Source organism: Aulonocara sp. 'chitande type north' Nkhata Bay, linkage group LG4, assembly GCF_057382095.1.
Source record: "Aulonocara sp. 'chitande type north' Nkhata Bay isolate Kocher_YH1m ecotype deep benthic linkage group LG4, A_spYH_male_GT1.1, whole genome shotgun sequence".
NCBI classification, from domain to species: domain Eukaryota; kingdom Metazoa; phylum Chordata; class Actinopteri; order Cichliformes; family Cichlidae; genus Aulonocara; species Aulonocara sp. 'chitande type north' Nkhata Bay.
The window spans coordinates 34,255,790-34,277,740 of record NC_141347.1 but is presented as its reverse complement, the minus strand read 5'-3'; the positions used below and the strand labels follow the sequence as shown (position 1 = coordinate 34,277,740).

At 41.5% G+C, this 21,951-nt stretch overlaps 1 protein-coding gene and 1 long non-coding RNA gene across 2 annotated transcripts; one reads left to right on the top strand and one right to left on the bottom strand.

Moving 5' to 3' along the window:
- The first annotated feature begins 3,531 nt into the window (after positions 1–3,531).
- LOC147333146 (myosin heavy chain, fast skeletal muscle-like) lies at positions 3,532–21,951 on the top strand. The gene is made up of 35 exons (XM_086290119.1): positions 3,532–3,735; positions 5,828–5,971; positions 6,044–6,200; positions 6,344–6,371; positions 6,461–6,572; positions 6,662–6,754; positions 6,897–6,960; positions 7,257–7,355; positions 7,434–7,537; positions 7,618–7,756; positions 7,835–7,953; positions 10,013–10,162; positions 10,232–10,402; positions 10,485–10,794; positions 10,924–10,994; positions 11,520–11,607; positions 11,697–11,814; positions 11,909–12,032; positions 12,111–12,247; positions 12,326–12,581; positions 12,665–12,907; positions 13,720–13,896; positions 13,973–14,118; positions 14,194–14,284; positions 14,382–14,771; positions 17,940–18,066; positions 18,147–18,265; positions 18,350–18,546; positions 19,518–19,701; positions 19,782–19,947; positions 20,037–20,161; positions 20,248–20,556; positions 21,375–21,578; positions 21,660–21,785; positions 21,865–21,951. The coding sequence occupies exons 1-35, from the start codon at positions 3,532–3,534 to the stop codon at positions 21,871–21,873; spliced, it is 5,301 nt and encodes a 1,766-aa protein (XP_086146245.1). The 3' UTR covers positions 21,874–21,951.
- Positions 11,613–15,266, bottom strand: LOC147333147 (uncharacterized). The gene is made up of 3 exons (XR_015128874.1): positions 15,200–15,266; positions 12,133–12,209; positions 11,613–11,763 (listed from the first exon to the last, which is right to left on the bottom strand). It is a non-coding gene; the product is annotated as an uncharacterized LOC147333147 (long non-coding RNA).

The following is a 21,951-nucleotide window of genomic DNA, read 5'->3' as shown; positions in this document are numbered from 1 at the left end:
GTATTAATGAACTGTTGCTTAGTCCGTTAAAATAATAATAAATGATAAAAGTAACGCATTGTTTATTTCTGTTTTTCTTACTGACAACAATCAGGAAAACATTACTGGGTTCAAAACTAAACTTAAAAACAAGACTTACACGTTACAACAAAATAGAAGAAAATATGCAAACAGCTCACAGTAAAACATACAGAGTGATTGGACAAAATGAATGGAGTAAAACAGCCTGTTCCCACTCAGCTGCTGCTACCACGCTAAGGATTTCAACAAAAAAAACGATGCACACAGCCAGTATTGAAAAGCTGCTCATTAGCACTGCAGACACTCACCAGTTCAACTGTAACATTATTATCGGCTCACAGCTACAGCAGAAAAGCAGAGGGCTGAGATAAAAGCCCTGAACGCCACAGGCCTGAAAATCATTGCAGAAAAGCAGCTAATTTGGCCGCACGAAAATCCACCTTTTTCCCCTCCTGTCAGCACCGCAGTGACCAGCAGCAGCTGCTATGGTCATGACATTTGTAGAAATCCGTGTGAAGCAGGGCTGGAATTACCGCTGCACATGTGTGACTTTGAGCGCAGGAGGGTTACATACAAGTGCTGAAGGTAACCTCCAAGAGAGGAGGAGGAGGAGGAGGAGGAGAATGTGAAGAGCTGACAACTTGTTTGCACTGACAGAAACAGGATGCTAAGTGGACATACGAGGCAAAGAGTGTCCACCGGCTCATCAATATTTTAGTCACACTGTGGGATTGTTCATTCACCTCGAGCACAGGAGCAGCAGCTTAAAACTGTTGCTGGATACTCAGAGGTTTATACAGATATTTAAAACAAGAACATAAAGAGACAAAAAACAATGACAAAGACACAAAAACTAATCATTAAAAACTTCAGTTTGTGGTCTAAGCGTTGAGAGGCCTCATAACTGTCATAATAAACTTTATATAGAGAGCGAGTTTTCGAAATCAACATTTAATAACAGTGATTTTTCTTTCAGGGTCTGAGAAACAGTGGGATACGTTTCATTAAAATTCACAGAGATGAGAAATTTGACCAAAATATATACTGCTTAAAAAAATGAAAGAAAGCCATTTTGTGTGGCATCGGGTCAGTTACGTAGCTGAGGGGGGTGTTAATTAGTTTCAGCTGCTTTGGTGTAAATGAAATTAGCAACATGTGCTCTGAAGGAACAGAAACAGGAATGGTTTTACAGGTGGAGGCCACTCCCTCATGATCTTTTCTGATTCTTTTTTCAGTGGTTTCCTGTCAATGCCACTACTGGTAGCACGAGGCAATACCTAGACCTTACGAAGGTTGCACAGACGTCATTGCAAGAAGGTTTGCTGTGTCTTCCAGCGCAGTCCTGAGAGCACGGAGGAGATTCCAGAAAACTGGCAGCTACTTTAGCCGGACAGGGTCATAGGAAGCCCTTAACCCTCCAGCAGGCCACAGTGGGAAAGTCTCTAACCAGACAATCAGAGGCAGACTTCATGAGGGTGGCCTGAGGGTCTGATTGGCATTTGCCATAGAATACCAGAATTGGCAGGCCCACAACTGGTGCCTCTGCTGGGTCTGGAGAACATTGTTGGGCATGACTGGTTTGGTGGTGGGTCAATGTCGGTCAGGGAAGTAAATCCATGGAGGGACTCTGCAGGCCTTCCAACAGCACCCTCACTGCCATGAGGTATCGGGATGAGATCCTTGGACCCACTGTTAGGTCCTATTATGCATTAAAAATCAAAATGGGCTCTTTCTGGAGAGTAAAATGCAACATCTCACCATAAATATGAATCAAGAAAAATGCCTCATTTAAATTATATAAGACAAAGATTTATGCGTTCATATTTGACACTTCGGTTAATTCAATTTGCTATTATTGTTATTATTACAAAGCCTGTAAACATACATTCTTCCATACTGCTTGAGAGTAGATGTGATATATTTTCAAGCTGACAAGCTGCTGTTCACACATGCTCCCGTGCACTTCTCCCTCTAATATGACGACATATTAAATTACAGACACTCTCCCATGCTTAGTCTAAATGTGGCACAAAGCGGTCACCGTGTATTTCCATACGCCTGTGATGTTCACACGGCCTTCAGTGAGGCACTCACTGAACTCTGTTATGTGTTAACTTGTAATCAAAGCAGACAAAGCAGACACGTTCCCCCAAGATGGCTGACTGTCACCAACTTTAGGAGTCATCTGGGCCAAGAAGCATCTAAATGTGAATAATTTAAGCATAATGCATAGTGCCACTGAGTTAGACCCAGAAACCAATGCCTGCCAATATGTTTGTATTAAGGTATATACAAAAGTGATTTAAATGTAGAATTATTATTAATTATTAATCAATAATAATTGTGTCTGGGTTATTAATTACATTTTTGTTTGACTTTTTCTTTAATTATAAGCTGTTTTTTCTATCAGGTGATGCTTGATAAACTTTTATTTAGTGCATAAAAAATAACAAGCATTAACCCGCCTTGCTCTCCAGTTCTCTAGTATGCAAAAATACGCTGGTATAAATAAAATGTTTTTGGAATGCAAAGTGACAACATTGAACAGGCATGACGAGAATGACATGATAACCTTTGAAAAGCATTTTATATGTATTAATGGCACATGTAAATCTGATAGAGTGCAAAAACAGATAATATACCATTTAGAAAGCCATATTTTTGACCTTTTGCTAGAATATATCAGTATTTGCTAATCTTACATTGAAGATGTGATGGTCAGTGCTACTGAGATCATAGATTACACTTCTTTGATGCACGTGCATGGACTGTACTTTAAAAGAATGGAATGTGATGAAATATGATAAAAGGAGAAATAACAGTGTTCTTTAATCTCTCTTGACTTTAAGCCAGTTAATCCAAACAAGGTGCTTTGGAGGTGAATGAGCAGCTGGTCGTTGAGTCCAGTATGAACGTGAAAGTCACAATACATCATGCAGACAATGTTTATGTCCGGTTTATGCCCATTAATAAATACAATGACAAATTCTCCCACTCCAAATCAAAGCTGTCACGCTGAATAGCCCGATTAAGAGATTCATCATGCGTTAAATGTGACGCGCGTCCTGCAGATGGAGCCGAGACAGGTCTCGACAGTATGGAAGGCATGTAAAAATAGTTCTTGAGGATCATCACCTGCTGCTGCTGACATGTTCTTATTACCACAGCGAGATCCTGTGCCATATTTAAGTGTCAAGCAGAGATCGATAATGCAGAGAGATTGACATTTGGACAGAGTGACATTGCCAAGTTTGGAGCATCCGGTTTGCTTCAGCAGCATCTCGATAAAAGGAGTTTCAACCTCCTGCTGGAACCATCCATCTACTCTTCTGGTCCCTGTCAACAGTGCTGACTCAGGACTGCATTTGTTTTTTTAATCACTTGTTGCCCTGTCATTTTTAACTGAACTGGGTCTAGATACCTGGTGGGTGAGAAAATACAGTCATTCTCTCGCAAACTATTTTTAATTTCCTGACGTTCCTTTTTTCTTTTAAAAATTCAGATATCATCATGAGCACCGATGCTGAGATGGCCCAGTATGGGCCGGCAGCTATCTATCTCCGGAAACCTGAGAAAGAGCGAATTGAGGCTCAGAACCGTCCGTTTGATGCCAGAACAGCCTGCTTCGTGCCCGAACCCAAGGAGCTGTACATCAAAGGTGTCATCCAGAGCAGAGAAGGTGGCCAAGTCACCGTGAAGACCGAAGCTGATGAGGTGAATATTTGTGCACGCGGCGTCGTCGTAGGTGGCAACTCTAACCTTAATCCATGAAGGAAAAGGCCAAAATTAGTCTTTGTGTGTCAGCTATAAATACTGTTTTCCTTGTTTCCTGATTGCCAAGACTTTGGAGAACAACTGAGTAAGAAGAGAAATGACATAGTCTGGTTGTCCAGGGCCAGGGTTAGGGTTTTAAGATAAGATAAACCTTTATTAGTTCCACTTGTGGGAAATTTTTTGGTCACGGCAGAAAGTGGAGAGTACAAAGTTAAGAGCAGCAAAAATTAAGAATCTATAGAATAGAATGAGATAAAATAGAATAACATACTGCACAAAACAGAATAAAATACTATGTTGTATCAGAAAAATTGCACTCGGTAATATTGCACATCAGCGAGACTAGGCGATGGCTACCATGGTGTATTGGATGTGTGTGTGTGTGTGTGTCTGTGCTCATGTGTGGTCATCTGCAAAGTCTTTATTGTGGCGTCTGACAGAAGTTAGAAGGAAAGACCTCCAAAATCTCTCCGTCCCACATTGTGGTTGCTGCAGCTGCCACTAAAGGAGCTGCTCAGTGCTGTCAGAGTCTCCTGCATGGGGTGGGAGATGTTGTCCAACGGGGATGACAGCGTAGCCACCATTCTCCTGTCACTCACCACCTCCACTGGGTCCAGAGGGCATCCTAGAACAGAGCTGGCCCTCCAGATCAGCCTGTTCAGTCTCTTCCTGTCTCAGGAAGGGTCACTGAAGTTATGTCAATGACCCTCCCAACAGTCCGTCAGACAATTTGTTTTGGAGCACAAAGACAAAGTCAATGCACGGCCAGCATGCATGACACTTTTCAAGCCTTCTCCACCATGTGATGCTCCACCAAAGCAGTTAGAGTAGAGAGAAAGCGAGAAGAAGGAAAAGAAATAACAGAGGAGAGAAAAGGTTGCACGGATAGAGGTTGGTAATGCATTCAGTGTATCACGCATCCTCATCTCCCTCCATCACTCCTGCAGGGGAAGGAGGGAGACAATAGTAAAGAAAGGTCAAAACTTCTTGAGATAGAACAAAGATGGAGGGGTGAGGGTAGCGAAAGGGTTGGAGTGAGGAGGTTCCCAAAGGTCAGTACCACTTAGTCCAATTCTGAAAAAGGTTAAGGTCAAAGATGAAGAAACCAGCAACACGTAAATCCAAATGTGGCAATATGTATACATCTACTACATAAACATACATATACGTAAAGCTAAAAAAATGTCATTTTTTAGAGGAGAGTTTGAAATTATTTGTCTTATCCACTGTGTAACATTTTGTCTATGAGCATTTTCCCCAAAATAGTGTCATAATCTTTTTTAAAAAACAGTGAAGGTTCCTTAATGGTTGCTGATTTTTATGCTGTGTCCTTCTGGATACAAAGCAGATAGAAAAAAGTTTCAGTTTTGTTAGATCTTCTTTAAAAATGTTTTCATCTTTCGGCAACCATCGCCGTCTGATTTCCTCTGCTGACATTTTAGTTTGAACTGTCCTTTGTTGTCTTTGCAAACACAAAACGAGGTCTTCCGAGTTCATTTTGTGCTTCTGCAAAACTTCTCAGCTGCAGATATTTAAAGAAATAATCTCCTGTTCAGAGTGAAAAGGAAAACATGCGCATTTAGATGATAAACCTAAAGCAGAAATGCTCTTCTGCTCTTCCAGGTTATAAGAGAATCTTTTTCTTTGAAGTTTTTTCTCACATGATACCAAATTTAATCACATTTAGCAAATGATTTAGCCGTCTCCTTTGGGTGGTTTTTCCACTGTGTCAGAGCATAAACACACCAGGCAGAGGTAGTTTATGCCACGTGTGCCCACTGAGAGATATCATTTGTTAAAAATTAGAACATAATGAACCTCACAGACTAATAGCACAAGAATAACCTTGGCTATTTTTCAGATTTAATCACATACAATCAAAACACAACTACAACAGAAGCAAACGAAGCCCAGCTCAGTAGCAGCTAATAAAATAAAATAAAATATTTTGCTTTTCTGATTCTTTGAGTTTTATATTGTGCTGAATCTCATCACTCCTCTTTCCTTTTCTCTTCTCCATCCACTCTTACAGATTGTAACAGTTAAGGACGAAGATTGTCTTCCCATGAATCCTCCAAAGTACGACAAGATCGAGGACATGGCCATGATGACGCACCTCAACGAGCCCTCTGTGCTGTTTAACCTCAAAGATCGTTATGCGGCGTGGATGATTTATGTAAGTAATAAACGACATTCTCGTCTCTCTATATGACTCGCTGATTTGTCCCACTTATATTCTCCTCTGCAGACCTACTCTGGGCTCTTCTGTGCCACTGTGAACCCTTACAAGTGGCTGCCAGTTTATGACCCACAGGTGGTGGCAGCCTACAGGGGGAAAAAGCGCATGGAGGCCCCGCCACACATTTTCTCTGTCTCTGATAATGCATATCAAAATATGCTTACAGGTGAGAAAGAGAAAGACTTTCTGTGAGCTTTTAGAAGATTATTAAAGACAAACCAGCAGTTCACATGGCTGTTTTGTACAAATTTGTACTGAAGTACAACTATATTTATTTATTTTGTACTATATTTATGTTCTCCCCAACAGATCGTGAGAACCAGTCTGTCCTGATTACGTGAGTCTGAGCATGGAAGCTAAAAACGAGCCTCATATTCCAAAACATTACAAAATGAAGTCAAGTATTGTATTATTCTGTCTTCACAGTGGAGAATCTGGTGCAGGAAAGACCGTCAACACCAAGCGTGTCATCCAGTACTTTGCGACAATCGCAGTGTCCGGTGGTGACAAGAAGGATCACTCTGCTGGAAAAATCCAGGTACTGATAGTAAGACAAGAATCCAGCTCATGATCCGAAGCCTGGATTTAATACCAAATCCCAAACATGGTGCTGGTCTTGTTTTTCAGGGGACGCTGGAAGATCAAATCATTTCAGCGAATCCCCTGCTGGAAGCCTTTGGGAATGCCAAGACTGTGAGGAACGATAACTCCTCAAGATTTGTACGTTTTTAAATCAGCGAAAACTGAATAGTGAAAGATGTGTAATTTAATTGTTTGGTGGGTTTTGGTGGGTATAAATCCAATGGATGACATTTGTATTATGTTTTCTTTGAGGGTTTTCACAGACTTTATGTTTTTACAGGGCAAATTTATCAGAATTCACTTCGGAACTACAGGAAAACTGTCTTCTGCTGATATAGAAACTTGTAAGTTTTCTTTTACGTAATTGAGTCATCCTCATATAATGGCAATTTTATTTATATAGCACATTTAATTACATGCAATCTCAATGTGTGTAACACAATAGACAAAAACATTAAAGTTTACAATGACTTAAGGTCGTTTAAAGAAGTCAAAATATAATAAAACAAAGCAAAAACAAACAAAAAAAAAGATTTAATTTGAGGAACAGTTAAATGAGTTGCAAACATATATACATGCTATCTAAACAACATGTATTAGATGGTCAGGATTGTTAATTATTTCCTGTAAAACCATGTAGATCTGCTGGAAAAGTCCAGAGTGACTTTCCAGTTGTCTGAAGAGAGGAGCTACCACATCTTCTATCAGATACTGACCGGGCACAAGCCAGAGCTTATAGGTAATGTGAGCATATTAGGTCTTAAAGCATGATTTAACTTTAAGACATTTTTATAAGAAATGTTCTGCTTCTCCTCAGAAATGCTCCTCATAACAACAAACCCGTATGACTTCCCCATGATCAGTCAGGGGCAGATTTCTGTGGCCAGCATCAATGATATAGAAGAGCTGGTGGCCACGGACGTGAGTCAGCTCTGCAGTTCTAATCATTTGCAATGACATACAAATTTAAACTTTAGCTCATTATTTGTCATGTTTCACAGACTGCCATTGACATCCTGGGCTTCAGCAGTGAAGAAAAAGTCTCCATCTACAAACTGACTGGCGCTGTGATGCATTATAGGAACATGAAGTTCAAGCAGAAGCAGCGTGAGGAGCAGGCCGAGCCCGATGGCACTGAGGGTGAGTCCTTCTGCCTTTTCATTATCAATAAACACACCATGAATGTCTTTATGTCAAAGAAGTCCTTCTGTCTCTCAGTGGCAGACAAAGTCGCCTTCCTCATGGGGCTGAACTCTGCCGACCTGCTGAAAGGACTCTGCTACCCCAGAGTGAAGGTGGGGAATGAATATGTCACCAAAGGTCAGACAGTCCCTCAGGTACAGTAACAGCATAAAGACTCTTAAAGCGTGATAGCTTGGACTGATAGTTTAAATTACTGCACCAGAGGGTTGGGAATGATGCAAAGAGAAGTGTCGTCGCTATCCTCCTCACATCAGCTGGAAAACAAATCCTGTGATCAGAGTCAGATCTGTGTGAAGGGCATGAATGTTTCATAAGAACTGTCATCTCCAAGGACTCCAAGATAAAACACAATGACAAAAATAAAATAGAAAATGAAAAGTATGCAAAGATCACAGTACAAAGATTTCTAATGGACTTTAATGTGATGAATCCTGTTAGGTGCTGGTAACATGTTCACTGGTTCCCATTATTCCACCTAATCAGGGAGATTCGGTGTTTGATCATCCCTGTGAAGTTCATTTCCACTACTTTGCTGAATCAGGGATAAGCTTCAGAGCTTAATAAAATCTCTTTGGATTTTACATTTGTTTTGGCAGATAGAGTTGTCTGCCTCACTTGTTAGGCCCCCAGGTGGAATTAAAAATACTGATAACATTTTCCAGTCTAAGATAAATAGCAACTAATGATTGCAACAGTTGTACTAACTAGACTGTCAAGGACTCACATTTCTCTGTGTAAGAAATACATAATGCGGATTCAAGGGCTTAGACAGAATACAGCTTTTTTGTAGGCATAATCTTCCTGCATTTGTTTGCTTGGGCACCTTTCTATATACATGCAAAATAGCAAGAAAAGAAGAGCAGCGCAGGTGAGATGGACTGCAGTTGGATGCCAATTTACTAAAGTAAAACGTCTCAAAGCCCCATCAAAAACAACATTAATTGGTCTTTGCTCGAACAGAACTGCTTTCCGAGTCTGACATTTAAGTCAATCAGCACCTGTCAAAGACTGAGTCCTTATAAAGGAACTCAAAATAAGCTTCTTTCAGACCATATGAACAATTCCTTTAAAGTCCAGCCACAATGATGTCATTGCCATGTATTAAAATGTCATAAAGTGATGTTAGTGTAATGTTCTCCCCAGTCATACAGTTATGCTAAACGGTGGCTGGAGACTGCTGCACAAAATTATTGCAACCTTGTATAATGAATCTAAAATGGCAGTAAGACAAATCAGTGTGTGATTGAATATCAGCTTGTAATTTTAATGCAAGCTGTTTATGGTAATTTGATAATTAACTATGATAAATGTGCAAAAATATCAAATCTGTTGTTGTCTACATACACATAAACTATTATTTATAGTCAAGCCAGAACACCATAGTCCTGAAACAGAAACTCTTCCATGCACAGTGACACAGTTGCTGCAGGACAGATGCATAACCATATATAACCATAATACAGTCAGTTGGTCCAATATTACTTTTAAGAGACACATTGAAGACGAGTTGCACTCATTGGTGCACGCTGACTCAGACGGATCGAAACATTTGCCAGCTTTTATGAATTTGTCAATCATTTCCAAACCTTCACCAATACAGTCACTGGGCAACTACTGATTTTTCCTAGTCAACAGGAGGTTGCCCACCTATTTGGTTTCCTCTAGTGTGACCTAGCTTACAGCTCTTGGACTATGTCCTTGTGTAATTAGCAGACAAATAAAAATGTATCATCTGGCAAAAACTACACTCAAAAAAATTGGGGGGGATTTACTTTAAAAAGTGGTTCCACACAAATGTGTTAAGGAAACATTTTGGGTTTACTTAAGTTATTTGTGTTATTTCAGTGAAATATTGTATTATTGCAGGTTAACTCAACTGATTTTCATTGAGTCGGGTCAAATTAATACTAACACTAATTTAGTGGGTTTATTATGAGTTAGGAGTACAAGAGGATTCCTCAAAACCAACAATAGTGATGTTTCATTTTTTTAGTGTACAAAATCACCCTGCACTGATGTCAGTGTCCCCTTAATGAACTGGCTCACTAGCCTGAACATTATTATAGACTGGATAAAGTGCAAGAAGCCCAGATTACCTTGGTATACTTTCCTTTACAGCCTTTAGCTATCTGTAATTGTATTTTTTGTTTTTCCCACACAGTATTTTCTCACCTACTTTGTATCACTAAAAAGGTCGCCAATGCAGTCAGTGCTCTGGCCAAATCTGTCTATGAGAAGATGTTCTTATGGATGGTCATTCGGATCAATGAGATGTTGGACACAAAGCAGCCAAGGCAGTTCTTCATCGGTGTGTTGGACATCGCTGGATTTGAGATATTTGATGTAAGTTTCGACTCTCGCAGTCAAATATACTCTCTTTCCTATTTGTTGAATTCTGGGTTCTTGTTGTAGTTCAACAGCATGGAGCAGCTCTGCATTAACTTCACCAACGAGAAGCTGCAACAGTATTTCAACCATCACATGTTTGTGCTGGAACAAGAAGAATACAAAAAGGAGGGGATCGACTGGGAGTTTATTGACTTTGGTATGGACCTGGCAGCCTGCATTGAGCTCATTGAAAAGGTGGGATAAACATTCTGATATAAATGCATCAGATTTCATTTTGGACACCGTATCTCATGTGTTTCCATTATGTATTCAACAGCCAATGGGCATCTTCTCTATTCTTGAAGAGGAGTGCATGTTCCCCAAGGCCTCAGATGCTTCTTTTAAGAACAAACTCTATGACCAGCATCTTGGCAAAACAAGTGCTTTCCAGAAACCAAAGGTTGTCAAAGGCAAACCTGAGGCGCACTTTTCCTTGGTGCACTATGCCGGCAGCGTGGATTACAACATTAGCGGCTGGTTGGAGAAGAACAAAGACCCACTGAACGAGTCGGTGGTGCAGCTGTACCAGAAGTCATCAATGAAACTGTTGTCGTACTTGTATGCCTCTTTTTCCAGTGCAGAAGCAGGTACATTATATCTGCTTCACACACAGAAATAAACTTCCTGAATCTGAAAATCAGTGGGAACTTCAAACCTTAGACATGCAAACTAATATTTCTGTTCCTTCTTTGCAGAATCAGGTGGTGATGCTGGAGGAGGCAAAGGTGGAAAGAAGGGAGGAAAGAAGAAGGGAGGCTCATTTCAGACAGTGTCTGCTGTTTTCAGGGTACAGAAGTGATCTGTGGAAAGTTAACTTTCACTGTTTTGATTTTTAGGGGTGGTGATCCTCCAGTAAGCAACACAAATTGAATACTAATGACTTGTTGGGTTGGTCTTAGAGAAATTTGTGTCCATAATCGTGGCAAAGCCTCCTCGTGTTGTTGTTTTTTAAGTTGTTGGTCTAATGGATGGGATATCCCTAACTCTTGTTTTCAGTAAAACCAAAACATAAAAACTGCTCATTGATCAAATCTGCTCAAAAAGATTCATGTTCAGGTCAGGTCGCTGACATCACTCCACTTGACAAATGTTGGCTTTTTGACAAGTTTTATAGAGTCTCTTTTTGGATGTCAAGGACCTTTAAATTTGACCTCATTTCCCAAGAGGACGAGTCCGCGATTCCTTTTGATAGTCTCATTTTCCAAATTATGTGTGCCTGGTGTGAATGCTGAACTGAACTGATTTTGGATTATTTGCACCTTTATTCTAAATGTGTGATAACCTCAGAGATCTGGTAATTGTTCTTCTGCAGGAAAATCTCGGAAAGCTAATGACCAACTTGAGGAGCACACATCCTCACTTTGTCAGATGCTTGATTCCAAATGAGATTAAAAAACCAGGTACACATGAAAGAAAACACTTATTTAAGACAAAAATAATGCAAATTATTACCTGATTATTATAATCTGTTGTGTCAACTTCACTGCAGGTGTAATGGACAACCACTTGGTCATTCACCAGCTGCGCTGTAACGGTGTGCTGGAGGGCATCAGGATCTGCAGGAAAGGATTCCCCAGCAGGATCCTTTATGCCGATTTTAAGCAGCGGTTGGCACTGATTACAATTCAAAAACAGCTAATAATGAGCATTTAACTAAATCATTAGTGTTTATGATTGCTCCCATTTATCCACATCCAACAGATACAGAATCCTGAATGCCAGTGCCATCCCAGAGGGACAGTTCATCGATGGAAAGAAGGCTTCTGAGAAGCTTCTTGGTTCGATTGACATTGACCACACACAGTACCGGTTTGGTACCACAAAGGTATTTGTCCAGAGTGCTGTGAAGTTCTAAAAGCTTTTAGGTACAAACTGATCTGTTCATACGCCATAATGTTTGCAGGTATTCTTTAAAGCTGGCTTACTCGGCACTCTAGAGGAGCTGCGAGATGAAAAGCTGGCCTCTCTTGTGACCCAGACTCAAGCTCTGTGTCGTGGCTATCTGATGAGAAAAGAATTCAACAATTTAATAGCACAAAGGTGGCCCATCATTACAAATACTCCTCAGTAATCCTAAAAAACAACCACTGCAGGGAATAAAAACTGTATGTTTTTCAGAGACTGCATCTGGATTCTCCAGTATAACCTGCGCTCGTTCATGAATGTCAAACACTGGCCATGGATGAAGCTGTTCTTTAAAATAAAGCCACTTCTAAAAAGCGCAGCAACTGAAAAGGAGATGGCAACAATGAAAGAAGACTTCATCAAGTGTAAAGACGATCTGGCAAAGTCAGAGGCCAAGAGAAAGGAGCTCGAAGAGAAAATGGTTTCTCTGTTGCAGGAGAAAAATAACCTCCTCCTGCAAGTACAAGCTGTAAGTGTCAAATAACATCCAGTCAGTCAAATCAGAGTTCACGCACTCGTTTTTAATGCTGGTATATCATTTCATTTTCTCAGGACTCTGAAAATCTTTGTGATGCAGAGGAGAGATGCGAAGGTTTGATCAAAAGCAAAATTCAACTGGAGGCCAAACTCAAAGAGGTGTCGGAGAGGCTGGAGGACGAAGAGGAGATGAACGCAGAGTTGACCGCCAAGAAGCGGAAGCTCGAAGACGAATCTTCTGAGCTTAAAAAAGACATCGATGACCTGGAGCTCACGCTGGCTAAAGTTGAGAAGGAGAAACATGCTACCGAAAACAAGGTTTGTGATTTTTAATGGACGTTTTAGTTTTGGTGATAGGGAGGAAAAATCTTCTGTGAATTGTTCTACATGAAGCGTTGTCATTGTTGATGTCGATCAACCTGATCAAACTTAATGGCAGTTCATGTAGAAACCATCAAGTTGGTGGATTTATTTTGCACAATCTGCACAAATACATGAGTGGTATCAGTAAAATGCTTTTCACCTTGCCTTTTCTGCTTTTATATAGATCAAGATTACCAAAAACAACAAGGGGCTGCCTTGTCGCAGCTCTATGCACTTAGACACCACGATTGCTAAGAGCTAAATGATAATGTTCGCATGTTTACAGCTGCTTTTTAGGTCCCAAGATCTTCTACCAGCAAGTCTCACAACCTCGTGAACATCTTAGATCTAATCTGAAGCCCGGATTCAGTCCAAAGCGGCAAAATGGGAACAGAGACATTACTTTAGTTTAGTGAGACATATTTACCTTTATTCATCAAAGGACCGCTGCGACAAATGTTATATATTTGACTTTTATTCAATATAACTCAAAGTGCAAGACTGAACACAGGAAGTCATCAGGAAAGTACAGAGCTGAAGTGTAGTTTCACAGATATCGCCCCCTGGTGGCCATTTAAATGTATGCAGTGTTTTAGACCAAGAAGTTAATGCCCGTCCTTCACCCTCTATTAGTGCTCTATTAACAAAGTCATGTGACAAAAATCCATCTACTGTTTCAGTCTAGGAGGACTCACTCATTGTGTGCTCTAGGATTATTTTCTGTTTGTACTCTGATGTTCATAGCGGTGACCTATGACCTATTGCAGGTTAAAAACCTGATGGAGGAGCTGGCTGGTCAGGATGAAAACATGACCAAACTCAACAAGGAGAAGAAAGCTCTCCAAGAGGCTCATCAGCAAACACTGGATGACCTTCAAGCAGAGGAGGACAAAGTCAACACTCTGACCAAAGCCAAGTCTAAGCTGGAGCAGCAAGTGGATGACGTGAGCTGGTGTGACTACTTTCAGACCCTGGTGTCGCTAAATATCTCAATTAACTTTGTGCGATTTGCTTGTAAAGCTTGAAGGTTCACTGGAGCAAGAAAAGAAGATCCGCATGGACCTGGAAAGAGCTAAACGGAAGCTCGAGGGGGATCTGAAGCTGACGCAGGAATCCCTCATGGACCTGGAAAATGACAAACAACAAGCTGAGGAGAAAATTAAGAAGTAAGCTTTTGCAGTGGTTTTGTGTTCAAGTGGAAATGAACTGATTAAATACTTCATATCTTCTTATCTTCACAGAAAGGAATTTGAAAACAGCCAGCTGCTCAGCAAAATTTCGGACGAGCAAGCTATAAACAACCAGCTCCAGAAGAAAATCAAGGAGCTCCATGTATGAAGTTCAGAGTTAGACCATAAATTAATAACACTGTTAGAAATGACCTGTTTAAGTCTCGGTGATATCGTGTGTTGTGTTTTTCTGCTTTCAGGCTCGCATTGAAGAATTGGAGGAAGAAGTTGAGGCCGAGCGGGCGGTCCGAGCCAAGATCGAGAAGCAGAGGTCTGACCTCGCCAGGGAGCTCGATGAGATCAGCGAGAGGCTGGAGGAGGCCGGAGGAGCTACCGCCGCCCAGATCGAGATGAACAAGAAGCACGAGGCTGAGTTCCTCAAACTGCGGCGCGACCTGGAGGAGTCCACGCTGCACCATGAGGCCACGACGGCGGCTTTACGCAAAAAGCAGGCAGACAGCATGGCTGAGCTGGGTGAGCAGATCGACAACCTCCAACGAATCAAGCAGAAGCTGGAGAAGGAGAAGAGTGAACTGAAGATGGAGATTGATGATCTGGCCAGCAATATGGAAACTGTTGCAAAAGCAAAGGTGATGTTGCGGAACTCCACTTTTTCATCCTTAGGCTTTGCTCAAGTAGTTCAGCCACAGTTTTGAGGATATTTTGCTTATTCGCCTTATTCTTATGCTTCAATCATGGCAGGCGGGTGGAGCTTCTGAGAATATCATGTTAGGTATATTCAGTCTCGTCAACATCATATCCGGTCGTTAAGTGATGATGTGACGAATCCTACTTCCGGGCCTAAAGTAGTCTGCGTTTAATATGGCTTTTGTGTTGTTAACATGTTTAATGTTTTGTATTTTCTTCTATTTGATCTCAAAAAGCTCCTAAAACAGTCAGTGATCACTGTTGACCTCCCTCGGCTTTTATTACCGCTAATCATTTATTTAAGCTCAGTTTTTAAAACCTTAGGATGTAACTGCAGCCCAGCCCATGCAGCAGTATATGAATGACTAACCTCGTATTGTGGATGGATTATCTCAGTTGTTCTCCTGGCTGAAGTTTGGTCCTTTTACAGCATCCTGCCATGAGATTACATTTGTTCCTGATAGGGTTGCCAACTCCCTGAAAAATAAATAAGGGACACCTCGTGGCCAGGGCCGGGCAACCCAGTTGTCTTCACCCTTCCCAGTGTGGTAGCTCTTTTTTTTGTGTGTGAAATTAGTTTTTTAACCATTTGACTTGAATTTGATTTAAGCAGATGCATATTCTTTGTGATATGACCATATGGGAAACAAATGATCATTTAGCCATTTATTTTTAGCTCAAAATGACAACATTAACACAGTAAAACAGGTCTCCTTCTTAAACGCCCCTCATGTTCTTCATGTGCCCACCACTAGAAGCATGCCTATGGAAAAAGTGCGCCGGCACACAGTGCAGTGCGCTTTATAGGTGTTATCGTGCATGTTCCCAGCCCAGTGGTTTCTTTTTCCCATTCCTCCCTGTATTTATTCTTATTGTATTCTAATTTTTGCGTCATAACTTTTGCACTGTCCACTTCCTGCTGTGACAAAACAAATTTCCCACGTGTGGGACTAATAAAGGTTATCTTATCTTATCTTATCTTATCTTTCGCAGCCTTTTTTTCTTTCTCTGGGCGAACAAACATTGCTGCTCTAATGCTGGGCTTACACTGTGCGATTTTTGGCCCATTTTGAGACGATTTATGAGTCGTGCGACCGATTTGGTGATCGGCCCGATTTTGGCCTTCATCGTGCGTCGTGTAGTATACGTGGGGTAACGAGAAGCGATTAACACCTCGAGCAGCTCCCGATCATCAATCGCTCGTGAGCCGCTCACACTGCTCACGCGCAAACAGGTAAACGTCGGTGAAAAAGACGGCGCAGCACGGCTGTGCAGCGTGTGATCTGGACACAAGCGATGGAGGCACAACTTGTAGAACTTTGGAAAGCTCATCCGAGCCTTTTCGATGTGGCCTCACAAAATGATCACGACCACAACAACCGTGAAAATAGTTGGATTTACATTGCTGCTTAATCACAGCTGCCTGATCAATGTTTTTCATTAGCAATTTAGCAAAGTTGATGGTGGTGTGCGTGTCTGTGTGAGTGAAAGACAGAGGGAGAGCGAGCAACAGATTTTCTGTTATAACCTTCATGTTATGGAGGCACAGTGTGAGCACTCAGGTCGCATCAGAGCATCGGGCCGTATAGTGTGAGACCTGCATCGTGACCTACCAACTTCTAACCCCTGCGAGTCAATCGTGCAGTTTGAGCAGGAGCTGAATAACGTGACTGAAAAAATCGCACAGTGTCTGCCCAGCTTTAGGTGTACTGTCGTCCGAGACTTGCACCGCAGTGACGGCGTTTGTTCCCCTGTTGGCCATGCTTCTTGTTATGGTCATCTGTTGTCTTCCGGTATTTTCTCCGCAAGCGACCTTTCCTCGACCAATGAGATGAGCGGTAATCTGAATTGTCATACTCGAATTGTCATAAGTGTGCTGTCAGCTCATTGGTCACAAAGCAGGAGAGGGGCTGGGAATTGTGTTTTCAAACAAAGCGTTAATTCCATTAAAAGTTATAGACTACTTTTGATTCTCACTGGATTACGGGACAAAGTGCGTCCCTTATTAGCTCAATACGGGACGTGTACTTTTGTTTCTAAATACGGGACGATTCCGTTTTTTAAGGGACGGTTGGCAACCCTAGTTCCTGACCACCGAGAACACTCACGTTAACTTTTATCGAGTGAGAAAAAAAGTTAGCTTGTTTATATTATGCTAACATAGCTGTGTCGCTAGCGGTCACGTAGCACATCATTATATACCAGCTAGCCAAACTTCAGTAACCCTACAAACGTCACTGCTGTTTAGTTTTCTGTCTTCATTTATGTTGGAAGTGATAACAGAGCTGTACGTTTGAATTTGTTTCCAAAACCCCGCAGTCAGGACATGCTATATTGTATTTAGATAGAAGCTAGCGAGCTAACTCCCTGCTAACTTTTAACTCTGTTAAATGTCATAAATTCCGTTTTCATGGATGCCTGGATGTTAAACTCAATTGTTACACCTGGTAGAGCAGAACACTGATCATTTTATTAAAGATGAAAGACTTTAGACAGTTTTTCAACTCTCAGTAATGCCATAGTGATCGTTTGATATATCAAATCAAATCACTTTTATTGTCACATCACATGTGCAGGCACACTGGCACAGCACATGCGAGTGAAATTCTTGTGTGCGAGCCCCACAAGCAACAGAGATGTGCAAACACAACAACACAAACGAGCAAAATACAAGAATGGCCAACCTGAAACTAATAAATATATGTACAATATATAATAGTGTATGCATTTCTGGATGTGTATACTAAATATTTTCCTACGTGTGTGTGTGTGTGTGTATACACATTTTTACAAATTAAATGGTAAAAAAAAAAAAAATATATATATATATATGGACCATATATGGACCTGCAGAGGAGTTTAGGCCCAGACACGGCTAGTGACGTCAGACTTAACGACCGGATAGAGAAGAAAAGTAGAAAAAACCTCCCTGAAACAGAACATTTAGGGCACCCTGAAGCCTGACCTTGAGTTAAAACTGTGCTTTTAAGAATATATAAGAAGAAAATAATAAAGCATACTATAAGTCCATCTTAATTAGTTTTAGTGTGACAAGAGGAACAGTTTTAACAGCTTGAATATCTCATTTGTGTTCATTTATATTCTCACAGGTCAACCTGGAGAAGATGTGTCGCTCACTCGAAGATCAACTCATGGAGCTGAAAACTAAAAACGATGAAAACATGCGGCAAATCTCTGACCTTAGCAATCAGAGAGCCCGCTTTCAGACTGAGAACGGTAATTCCTCCTTTTATTGGAGTCGATAAAATGACAGAGCCTTAATTAAAAAGTGTTCTTCTCTCCTTTGGCTGCTGTAGCCGAATTATCCCGACAAATGGAAGAGAGAGAAAGTCTCATCTCCCAACTGACAAGAGGCAAACAGGGATTCACAACACAGATTGATGAGTTGAAACGAATGATAGAGGAGGAAATGAAGGTAATCAGCGCCCACACCTGCAAACAGCTGGTTTACTTTACTCTTTTCACGCACGGTGTTTCATATTGATGTGTTCCTCTGCAGGCAAAAAACGCCCTGGCTCACAGTCTGCAGTCAGCTCGTCACGACTGCGATCTCCTTCGGGAGCAGTACGAGGAGGAGCAGGAGGCCAAAGCCGAGCTGCAGCGCTGTTTGTCTAAGGCAAACTCGGAGGTGGCCCTCTGGAGGAACAAATATGAGACTGATGCCATCCAACGCACCGAAGAGCTCGAGGAGGCAAAGTAATTAAACAACGAGAACGGATCAGTGCATCAGGCTTTGACTAAATATCGCTCAGTTTTAAGCACTTTGATATAATAATGAGTAAACAAGTAAATGCACATTACTACGGTATTCATAATTTATTTTTGTTTCCAACAAAGCACAACACTTAATTTTCCACATCATCATTAACAAGAAAGGAAAAAACTGTAACGTTTCCTCCATCCATGACAGGTTTTCTAAAATGTTCTCATGTGATTAATTGTGGTTTTCAATCATTTTTCAGGGAAAAGGCTGAAAGACCTGTTAGATGTGTTTCACTGTAAATTATTACAATTAGAAATGGAAAATTACAATAAAATCAAAATGTTAAAAAATCATACATGACCCCATAAAACCTTCCATTATCCTCACCAAGCCGATGGGCCAATTCCTGTAGAAATATGAGGCTAGGATTAATATTTGACGTCGCTCCTTCACTTGAGGTAAAGGATTAGGAAGATTAAAAAATAGTTAAAAAAAGAAAAAGAAGAAAACCTATTTTAATACAAAGGTGAGAAGTGAGTGAGACTAAAACTGGAGCTTTAAGGTAAAGTCTGGGCTGCAGCATTTTGGAACAGCTGCTAATATTTGATTGGTTGCAGTAAAGTTAGTGAGTCTAGTCTACATGAGACAAAAGTATGGAGGTGTTGAAAGTGCTGAGGAAGAATTATACCGTGCTCATGGCTGGATGGCCTCTCGCCATCTTTATCTTCACAGAGGAGGGTCCTGGATTTGAACCCGGAGTTTCTCTGGGAGCTTTGATTTCTTAGTTAATGCTGCCTAACCTTGTGATATCTAGGGCCCTCTCACAGATGACATTCATAATCTCCAGTAGTTTGCTTCCTTGTTAAATAAAGGCTGAAAAAAAATGTGTCCTAAAACACAACACAACACACAAAAGAAACACTAAGACTTTTTGATTTGAAACAAGCGGTTTTACTTCTGACAGGAAAAAGCTTGCCCAGCGTCTGCAAGAGGCCGAAGAACAAATCGAGGCGGTGAACTCAAAGTGCGCCTCTCTGGAGAAAACTAAACAACGGCTTCAGAATGAAATGGAGGACCTGATGGTGGATGTGGAACGATCCAACAGCTTAGCTGCTACACTAGACAAGAAGCAGAGAAACTTTGACAAGGTATTATGTATTTATTATATTAATTATCACACACATATTACAGCATTAATTCTGACCAGCGAATGTCTCCCTGAGCTCAGATTCTGGCTGAGTGGAAGCAGAAGTACGAGGAGTCTCAGGCTGAGCTCGAGGGAACTCAGAAAGAGAGTCGATCTCTGAGCACCGAGCTCTTCAAACTGAAGAACTCATATGAGGAAGCTTTGGATCATCTGGAGACGGTGAAGAGGGAGAATAAAAACCTGCAGCGTGAGTCAGATCAGAATGTTTTGTGTGGATCAACAACTTTAAAAGAGTTTTTTGGAAATTTCTTGCAATTCTGATTTTCCAACACATAGAGGAGATCTCAGACTTAACAGAACAACTTGGGGAGAGCGGAAAGACGATTCACGAGCTCGACAAATTCAAGAAGCAGGTGGAAACGGAGAAATATGACATGCAGGCTGCGCTGGAAGAAGCTGAGGTATAACTCAAAAGGAAGTGAGGAAAATCAGAAAAATACTGCATTCTTACCATTACAGTGTGAAACGCAACCGAAATGTTTTTAAGGCTTCCCTGGAGCAGGAGGAGTCGAAGATCCTGCATGCACAGATGGAGCTGAACCAGATGAAGGCTGAAGTCGACTGGAAATCAGCGGAGAAAGACGAGGAGATCGACCAGATGAAGAGGAACCATCAGAGAGTGTTGGAGTCCATGCAGGCCACTCTGGACGCCGAGGTCCGCAGCAGGAACGACGCTCTGAGGGTGAAGAAGAAGATGGAGGGAGACCTGAACGAGATGGAGATCCAGCTGAACCATGCTAACAGGCAGGCAGCCGAGGCTCAGAAACACCTGAGGAACATTCAGGGGCAACTCAAGGTACAACCACACATTAATACTTTTATAACATTCACGAAAGGGTTTTTTTTTTCATGCAAAACTTTAAGAACTGGCTGAAATACTGAAAGCGTGTTTGCAAAAGCAAAATAGAGACAGGTTTGGAAGATAAGAGTGGAGTAACAAGAGTCTTTGCATATAAGTTCCATGCAAACTGCAGGCAGCCGCAGCAATCAGACATTTTTGCTGCAGCATCCTCTTAGCAACCAGTTTCACCTCAAGCAGCCACTCACCAGTCTGAGAATGAACATTTCTCCCTAGCAACCGGAGGTTTCCAGAAGGTTGCCGACGGGTCTCTAGGCCTGTGTGGCTGAAGCTTGAAGAGCCAAAAATTAGACCAGGGCACAATTTTAGCTCAACAGTGAAGCAGGCCAAATGAAGAAACCCAGATTCGATTCGAGACCCTCTCTCTCTGTCACCTTTTAATACAAACAAAACCTAATAAAAGTGACAAAAGCCCAAAATAATTCTTTCTCGGATTAACATGAAATACAAATGTTAACATGTTTCACTCGAGCTCCTTTGGTTATCGCTTTTTTGATTTAAAGACACCCAGCTGGAAGACTGCTGCCACTAAATGTTTATGTTACCGAACCTGAATATCAGTTTAGTTCACATAGGAACCTTCCTCATACGAATAGGAAGCTAAATTAGCTTAAGTTATAACCAAGCTGATGACCAAGCTGTTCCATACACTGTAAATTGTGACCTGATGCTCAAGTTAGACAAGTGTTGGTCAGTGAGATCTCTCAGGTGGGCAAAGACAAATTAACTGGACGCTCACCTGAATGCATTTCCAGGATGCCCAAATCCACCTGGATGAATCTGTGAGAGGACAGGAAGATATGAAGGAACAAGTAGCCATGATGGAGCGCAGAACGGCCTTGATGCAGGCCGAGATCGAAGAGCTTCGAGCTGCTGTGGAGCAGACGGAGCGCAGTCGAAAAGTGGCTGAACAGGAACTGATCGATGCCAGCGAGCGCGCGGGACTTCTGCATTCTCAGGTAGGCTGCTCACCTGTTCAACAACCCATTCTGACCTGCGGGATTTACAGGTCACAGTCTTTTTTTAATTATCTTTTCCAGAACACAAGCCTTCTAAACACCAAGAAGAAGCTTGAGGCGGATGTAACTCAGCTTCACTGTGAAATAGAAGAAGCCGTTCAAGAGGCCAGGAATGCCGAGGAGAAGGCTAAGAAAGCCATTACTGATGTATGACGCTCTTACAGGGCTTTTATTTGAGTTATCACATGTTTGATTATCATAAAGATGTGATGTGCTCATGGTTCAGTGTCTCTAGGCTGCCATGATGGCGGAAGAGCTGAAAAAAGAGCAGGACACCAGCGCTCACCTGGAGAGGATGAAGAAGAACCTGGAG

Bases quoted from the DNA above. Each gene is read 5' to 3' on its own strand.
- LOC147333146 (XM_086290119.1), top strand. From the start codon at position 3,532: ATGAGCACCGATGCTGAGATGGCCCAGTATGGGCCGGCAGCTATCTAT. The intron at 6,573-6,661 runs GTACTGATAGTA...CTTGTTTTTCAG, and splicing joins ACTCTGCTGGAAAAATCCAG to GGGACGCTGGAAGATCAAAT. The intron at 7,757-7,834 runs GTGAGTCCTTCT...TCTGTCTCTCAG, and splicing joins CGAGCCCGATGGCACTGAGG to TGGCAGACAAAGTCGCCTTC.